The sequence below is a fragment of the Oryctolagus cuniculus genome, chromosome 5, assembly GCF_051225735.1.
Source record: "Oryctolagus cuniculus isolate XC-2025 breed Fujian yellow rabbit chromosome 5, ASM5122573v1, whole genome shotgun sequence".
NCBI lineage: Eukaryota > Metazoa > Chordata > Mammalia > Lagomorpha > Leporidae > Oryctolagus > Oryctolagus cuniculus.
In genome coordinates, this window is record NC_142871.1 from 139,632,884 (window position 1) to 139,640,921 (window position 8,038).

Sequence of the window (8,038 nt, forward strand, 5' to 3'; positions counted from 1 at the left end):
AACTGATAGAATCAAAAAGGGAGAGAACGATCCATCGTGGTAAGCGGGATACACAGCAGACTCATAGAATGACAGATGTCCTAAACAGCACTCTGGCCTCAGAATCAGCCCTTAAGGCATTCGGATATGGCTGAAGAGCCCATGAGAGTATTTTAGGCATGGAAAGCCAAGACACTCTTGGGGGAAAAAAAAAAAGAAGACCTAAATGAAAGATCTCTGCGAGTGAGATCCCAGTGGAAAAAACGGGGCCATCAAAGAAGGTACCTTTCTCTGAAGGGAGGAGAGAACTTCCACTTTAACTATGACCCTCTCGAAATAAGATTGAAGTTGGCGAACTCAAAAGGCTTCCATAGCCTTGGCAACTCATGACTAGAGCCTAGAGAGATTACCGATGCCATAAACAAGAGTGTCAAATTGTTAAGTCAACAACAGGAGTCACTGTGTACTTACTTCTCATGTGGGATCTGTCCTTAATGTGTTGTCCAATGTGAAGTAATGCTATAACTAGTACTGAAACAGTATTTTACACTTTGTGTTTCTGTGTGGGTGCAAACTGATGAAATCTTTACTTAATATATACTAAATCAATCTTCTGTATATAAAGATAATTGAAAATGAATCTTGATGTGAATGGAATGGGAGAGGGAGCGGGAGATGGGAGGGGTGCAAGGGGGAGGGAAATTATGGGGGGGAGAGCCATTGTAATCCATAAACTGTACTTTGGAAATTTATATTTACTAAATATTTTAAAAATGTGCTTGGTGGGCTGGGGCTTTGCCAGGTTAGAGGAGTAAGTGCCTTCCATGATGCAAGCGGCACAGTGGTGCTTTCCAACTCAGCACACACGCCCCAGTTGCGTGAGTGACGAGCTGTTTGCAGTCATGAGTGTGGCCCCATGAATGATCGGTGAGCTGTAGTGCTCACCTGGGATTCCCCTGAAGGGGAAACAAAACTACCGTGGCAAAGGTAAAAAAATTTTAAAAAACAGGACCACTGAGACAAACTTGAAGAATGGCTGCTTGCAATTAGCAACTAACCTTGGGGAAATACCCCAAGTGTGGTCACAAGGCACATAGACCATTCCCCACACGTGGTCCTAAGTCACGTGGGCTACAACTTGAACCCACCAATGCTGTGACGGTTACAGTGTGATGCCAATGAACCCACAAACGTAAGAAACCCTTGGGCCGGGGCTCAGTCTTGTTGGAGACAATTCCACTGGGCCTGCTGGCGTGAGCAAACTGCTTCCCATCCTCCCCACAGTCGCTGGTGCCTGTTTCAAAGGAGGGGGGGTTCCCCATCTCAGATTACACCCCCTTTCTCAAAGCACCCATTCCCTTGAGGTACTTGTTTTTCTTTGAGAATCAGAATTTTTACCTTATGGTGCATCTGGTCCTATTTTTAACAGCTTTCTTGAGATACGATTTACATACCGTGTAGCTCACCTGTCTAAAATGGATGACTCGTGCTTTTTAGTATATTTACAGAGCTGTACCTTTCAGCCTGTAGACCCGCATCTCTTCTCTAGGTTCCTTTACTTCTATTGCCTCTCTTCTCCCCAGCTTTGAGCCTTACACTCAGATCTCCTGGGCTCACCCCACCCCCATGCCCACCCCTGTGTCTTAGGTTTTCTAGGTGATTTTCAGCCCCGTGTTGATGTGGCTAGCTGAGTTCTCTCTCCCACTTGCTCTTCCAGATTAGGTGCTAATATTCTCAGCTGTGGCCAGCCTCCTTCCATTTGTCTATTAAAACTTGAAACTTGCATATCCATGTTGCATGCCTATTTTAGCGATCTAATTGGATTCCCTTGCCTGATCCTATTTATTTTCGTATCTTTCACATACTGCTTCCCACGGTTCCCACTAATGGGCGGCACCTTTTCAGGTGTTCAGTTTGTCTTCCCTTTCTGGTTGCTGAGATGGTGATGGTGAGGATGATGGTTGCCAACAACATGGCCTCCATGGGAAGCTCCAACTGTTGGGTTTTGCTGACCCTAGGAAAGCCCAGTGAGTGGGGGGAAGCTGAGCAGGTCCCACTGCTGCATGCTGGGGTGAAGCCACCAACAAACTGTGAGTTGTCCCCTGAGGGCTCCGTCCCAGGTAGGAGCCATCGTGCCCCTTGGTGGAGTCAGAGGAGCTTCCTCCACAAAGCAGCTGTCCTGTGTCCTCCGAGACAGGGAAGATCAGACAGCCACCTCCCCAGACCCACGACGGGGAGCCACAGGAGGGGGCTCACGAGACTCAGGCATCCCCCCGCCCAGTGGTCTCGCCCATATCTCTTGGAGGTTAAACCTTAGCAGGCCAGAAAGTCTTTCCCTCGGGGAAGCAAGGGAGAGACGAGTGTCAGCTATCACCTGCCTCCCGACGAGCAGCCTGGGTCTGCGGCACAAGTGCATGCCCTGGGAACCGTGACCTTGGGTGGACACACCCCATGCCCTCAGACTCTGGAACTGCGCTGCCTCCACCTTGCAGGGCTCTTGGCTGTCTTTGCACCACGCCTACATCTCTGGGTACCATGGGCCTCAGCCAAGAATGTGTGGAGCCTCGCCCCTTGCCCTCCCTTCTCATCTCCCCCTGTTCAGTGCTCCTGCCGAGCCTTGGGGGTGCAGAGTCCTGCTTGGGGAAAGAAGGATTAGAAAATGGGGATGCACTGATATGAGCGAGCTTGGCTTTTTGTTTTTGTTTTTTTTTTTTGCTGAGTTTCACTATGGAGGTTTGGGTTGCCAGGTGGATTTGAGCATGGGGTTCTCGTAGAAAACTGAGATATTTAACTCACATCTGTAGATACCCACTCTGTGCACACACAGATTATCTTGGCTGCATTTATTCTTTAAGATTTATTTATTTGAAAGACAAAATTACACAGAGAGAAGGAGAGGCAGAGAGAGAGAGAGAGAGAGAGAGAGAGAGAGAGAGGTCTTCCATCCGTTGATTCACTCCCCAGATGGCTGCAACGGCTGGAGCTACAATGATCCAAAGCCAGGAGCCAGGAGCTTCTTCCAGGTCTCCCACGTGGGTGCAGGGGCCCAAGGACTTGGGCCATCTTCTAGTGCTTTCCCAGGCCATAGCAGAGAGCTGGATGGGAAGTGGAGCAGCCAGGTCTTGAACCAGCACTCATATGGGATGCCAGCACCGCAGGCGGCAGCTTTACCCGCTACGCCACAGTGCCGGCCCCGGCCACATTTATTCTTTAGCTCAGTGACCAACCTATTATCCTCTTTTCAGTTTCTGGTAAAGGAAAGAGAAGGGAGGAAGCATCAGGGACCCAAACAACACTCAGAGGAATCTTCTGGGCTGAACAAAAGGAAAATCAGGTCGCTGGTCCCCCAGGTGAGCGTCCTCGGCAGAGAGTGGGACCCTCAGGGTCCACCGCGTGCCCCATCCATCTCCAAGGCTACAGTGGAGCCTGGCTTCCTCCAGACGCTGTCAAGGCTCCACCAAGGTCCATGGCTGACCCTGTACGTGTCCCAGCCAAGGCTCGGGAAATGGGGGCGGTAGAGAGCTGTGTCAGAGGTGCTCTCCCGGGACAGGCACTTTCTCTAGAAAAAGAAGATTCAAGTCTCAGTACTGGATCTTTCCCTCCCAAGGCTTCACCATGGACTTTTCTAGAATCTTCTCACCCTTCCAACCGTACCCTCATTCAACAGTCCTCCCTCCAGTCCTTGCTCCTTTCCCCATGGGCCAGCGGCTTCCTCTTTGTAACTGTCTCCTGGTCTCCCTTTCCTACCCATACCCTGACTATTTGGACCCCCTTTCTGTAGGTTCCTTCTGCTCCTCCCCCACACATTTGCTGACGTACTAGGCACTCACCACACAGAAGAAGAGAGCAGCAAGGAGTCCCACAGACACCACCACTGTGAACAGGGTGATGAGGAAGATTTCCCATGGCTCCAAGGAACCACTAGGTTTCACCCCACTCACTGGAGTAGCAACACTTGTGCTAATTCTGTTGGGGCTTGTTTGTGTTCCAGTGGGAGCAGGTGTGCCAGAATTGCCAGAGCTTGCACCGGATCCAGAGTTGGGGGTAGTAGTGGCCCCACCAGAAATCGTGCTGGGTCCAGTGTTGACAACTGTGCTGGCCCCACTGGAGTTTTCACTGGGTCCAGCGTAGGAGGGTGTGCTGGTTTCGCCGGGGATCACAGTGGAGAGAGTGTAGGGGGGTGTGCTGGCTTCACTGGAGACCGCAGTGGAGGCAGGGCTGGAGGTTGTGGTGGGTTCACCGCAGGTCACAGTGGAGGCAGGGCTGGAGGGTGTCCTGGGTTCACTGGAGGTTACAGTGGAGGCAGTGTAGGAAGGTGTGCTGGATTCACTGGGGATGAGAGTGTAGGGGGGTGTGCTGGCTTCACTGGGGACCACAGTGGAGGCAGGGCTGGAGGGTGTCCTGGGCTCACTGTAGGTTACAGTAGAGGCAAAGTTGGAGGTCATGCTGGGCTCACTGGAGACCACAGTGGAGACAGTGTAGGAGGGTGTGCTGGGATCACTGGAGGTCACAGTGAGGACAGTGTTGGAGGTCATGCTGGGTTCACTGGAGACCGCAGTGGAGGCAGGGCTGGAGGTTGTGGTGGGTTCACCGCAGGTCACAGTGGAGGCAGGGCTGGAGGGTGTCCTGGGTTCACTGGAGGTTACAGTGGAGGCAAAGTTGGAGGTCACGCTGGGCTCACTGGAGACAGTGTAGAGGGTTGTGCTGGCTTCACTGGAGGTGGCAGTTAAAACAGTGTTAGAGGGTGTGCTGGGTTCACTGGGAATGAGAGTGTAGGGGGGTGTGCTGGCTTCACTGGAGACCACAGTGGAGGCAGGGCTGGAGGGTGTCCTGGGCTCACTGGAGGTTACAGTAGAGGCAAAGTTGGAGGTCATGCTGGGCTCATTGGAGATGGCAGTGGAGACAGTGTAGGAGGGTGTGCTGGATTCACTGGGGATCGCAGTTGAAACAGTGTAGGAGGTCATGCTGGATTCACTGGAAATGGCAGTAGAGACAGTGTTAGAGGGTGTGCTGGGTTCACTGGAGGTTACAATGGAGACAGTGTAGGAGGGTGTGCTGGATTCACTGGAGGTTACAGTGGAGGCAGTGTTGAAGGTTGTGCTGGGCACACTGGAGACCTCAGTAGAGGTGGGGTTGGAGGTTGTGCTGGGTTCACTGGGGACCACAGTGGAGGCAGGGCTGGAGGGTGTCCTGGGCTCACTGTAGGTTACAGTGGAGGCAAAGTTGGAGGTCACGCTGGGCTCATTGGAGACCGCAGTGGAGACAGTGTAAGAGGTTGTGCTGGATTCACTGTAGGTTACAGTGGAGGCAGTGTAGGAGGGTGTGCTGGGCTCACTGGAGACTTCAGTAGAGGTGGGGTTGGAGGTTGTGCTGGGTTCACTGGGGACCGCAGTGGAGGTGGGGTTGGAGGTTGTGCTGGTCCCCCCCGAGGTTGTACCAGGTGCTGCATCTGGGGTGGTGCTGATCCCGCTGGACATCTCTCTGGATGTGGCATTAGAGGATGTGCTGGTTTCACCGGAGATTGCACTGGCTACAGCACTGGCCGATGTGATTGCCACACTGGACGTTGGACTGGTTCCTAAAGGAATGGATATGCCAAAGGTAGTGGAAGTTGCCCCAGTGTTTGTAAATGTTCTATCCTCAAAGAAGTTAATTTTGAAGATAATCATATAAGTGACTAATTATATTGAGTATATTTTCAATGTTTAGTTAAAATTCATTATATGAATAATGTATGACATGAATAGTGCTATTTAGTCCAGCTTTAACCCTATCACATAGATATGTTATCACCAAGAAAAATGATGAAATTGAGGATGATAAATGTTGATGTTTGCGTAAATTCATACAGCCAGTAAGTAGGGGAACAGGAAATTGAATCCAGCCGTTGAATTTGCACTTTCAGAGACTAAGCTAAGTCACTCTCCCACACAGTCCAATGCCAAAGCTCCGTGGCCTGGTTTTACTGGTAGATGAGCTTATTCCATGTTCTGCTGTCCAAGATCCATACACATAAAGGTATCATAAAGTATCACAGCAACAGGTGAGACTAATAGGCACTGATTAAGTAGTACTGCTCCTTAGAAATACTTCTTAGAATGTTGTTCAGAAAACACCTGCATCAGAATCACTTTGGGGAGCTCATGGAAAACACAGATTCCCAGGCTCCCAATTACACGAATCGGAGTTTGAGGTGGGGCCCAGGGATTTCCCAGGCCCAGGTGGTTCCAAATGCGCTGGGGTTCCCAGGGCTCCTAACAACTACGGCAAAGGCAGAAGAACAAGTTAGAAGTAGCTCACATGCCTATGATCTTCCAGGATTAAGAGCTGCAAACCCGGGCCTGCAGGCGGAGGGAAGGTTTTCAGAGTCTTGGAGGCTCAGCAGGAGTTAACGTTGCGCCTCGTTTTTGCCTCTCACCGTCCAGAAGGGTGAGGGCACTTGGCTGCCCCAGCCTGTGCCGTCTCATCTCTTCTGCGGCTCACTTCACTGCTAACCTTGCCCCAGCCCCCAAGCGGCCAACATCCATTTTTTTTCCTTAGTCTTATTTGAACTAATGGGATTAGAGTTTAGCCCTGTTTTGGGCAGGGCCCTCCAAAAATCTGCAATGTGATATGGTACAATTGGCATTAAGGTCAGAATCGTGAGTAAAACTCTACAAGAAACTAGGATAACCGGAAGTAGGAGGGACAAGGGGAAGAGGGAGTAGAGCTAATCTGGGAAGATAGGGTGGACAAGATTAATGAGGCACAATTCCAGGAGGGCTAATCATGGCTCGCAATGATGCATTCTTTAAAATGCCATGCTTTCCATCTGTGCCATGGGCAATGGCCCACAAAGCCATGCACCGGTGCCGCACTGTGGAAATGGAGCGGGGCGGGGAGGGGGGGCAGCGATTTTGATTCTTAGATTCTTTTCTGCTTGGTCTGAGGCTGACTCAGGGTTAAGGAGGGAGACTGAGTTTGTAGAATAGAAAAGAGTGATGGTTGCAAACAGCCAACTCTTTTTATTTAAATGCCCAAGCCATATCACACATTGCAGGGTGCAGAAACTCAGGTGCAGAGAGGCGATTCCCTCAAAGTACACAGTTAACAGGTGGAGCCGTGAGCCCTGCACCTGGGCAGTCTGAGACCCGAGCCCACAGTTATAACTACTGTGTTCCTGGGTGACGCGCATTGTGACACCGCAATGATGCGAGCGAGGGGAGGGGAGGCGAGGCAGAGCTAGTCCCCGTAGAGACCACACCTCCCTCCAGCAACTCTGCCAAGGTTCTCCGACCACCCACTTTTCAATACAATTACTCACCAGCTGCTAACGGTAGGAGGTGCCATAGTAACCAATACATAAGAAAGCTGTTTCCTTTCTGCCTCTTCATTTGCCTCTTTATGGCTGCAAAGCAAAGATGCTTGGATCCCAGGTGTGGCCAAGACCTTCAGGGTCTTGAGAAAGTGAGTTCAAGGTGAAAAGATACAGGCTGGAGCTCCCAGGAGCTTGAGTCTCCTAAGGCTATGTCCTTGGAAAAACTCTGAGCTGGGGGCGGGGGTGGGGGCTGGCGAGGGACTGATGCCTGGCTTCCTCAAGCTTCCTCCATGCAAGGCTGTGCCTCTTGCCGAACTGTGGAGGAACTCAGGGGCCTTTATAGCTTCCCACGGGCTGGGGAGGGGTTGGGCAGATGACCTGCCAGTTTCCCGGCTGTGAGCAGGTGACAAAGGAGTACTGAGCCTGGCAAGGAATAGACAGGGGGTCAAGAGGAAGGTGAGAAAGGAGAATGACATGAGCACGTTAGGCGGGGCACTGGGCTGGGCTGCAGCAGGAAGTAGAAAGAAATGAGGAGATCAAGTTTTTCAGAGTGGAGAGGACCCACCCTCGGAGGCGGGGAGGGGGTTAGAAACCTGCTCTAGCTCAAGACTGCTGTCCGGGCAGGAAGCCCCGAGGAGCTGCGTCAGTGTGGACGAAGCACTCATGAACTCAGCTGCGGGGGCAAGGACCCCATAGCTCCGGAACTAATAGGGATATGAGATTCAAAAATGAAGAGTAGCTGCGGATCTGAGCTCCCGGGTA

General features: G+C 51.5%; 1 protein-coding gene across 2 annotated transcripts; it reads right to left on the reverse strand.

Moving 5' to 3' along the window:
* Nucleotides 1-2,878: 2,878 nt before the first annotated feature.
* Nucleotides 2,879-7,750, reverse strand: MUC21 (mucin 21, cell surface associated). Of its 2 annotated transcripts, none has more exons than XM_070074818.2 (3): nucleotides 7,283-7,750; nucleotides 3,810-5,557; nucleotides 2,879-3,227 (listed from the first exon to the last, which is right to left on the reverse strand). In XM_070074818.2, exons 1-3 carry the CDS (start codon nucleotides 7,350-7,352, stop codon nucleotides 3,210-3,212), a joined length of 1,836 nt encoding a protein of 611 aa, XP_069930919.2. In that variant the 5' UTR covers nucleotides 7,353-7,750; the 3' UTR covers nucleotides 2,879-3,209. The 2 variants fall into 2 exon arrangements, with proteins under 2 accessions (XP_069930919.2, XP_069930918.2); XM_070074817.2 differs by having other exon boundaries at nucleotides 2,879-3,538; nucleotides 7,283-7,702.
* Between the last annotated feature and the right edge of the window lie 288 nt (nucleotides 7,751-8,038).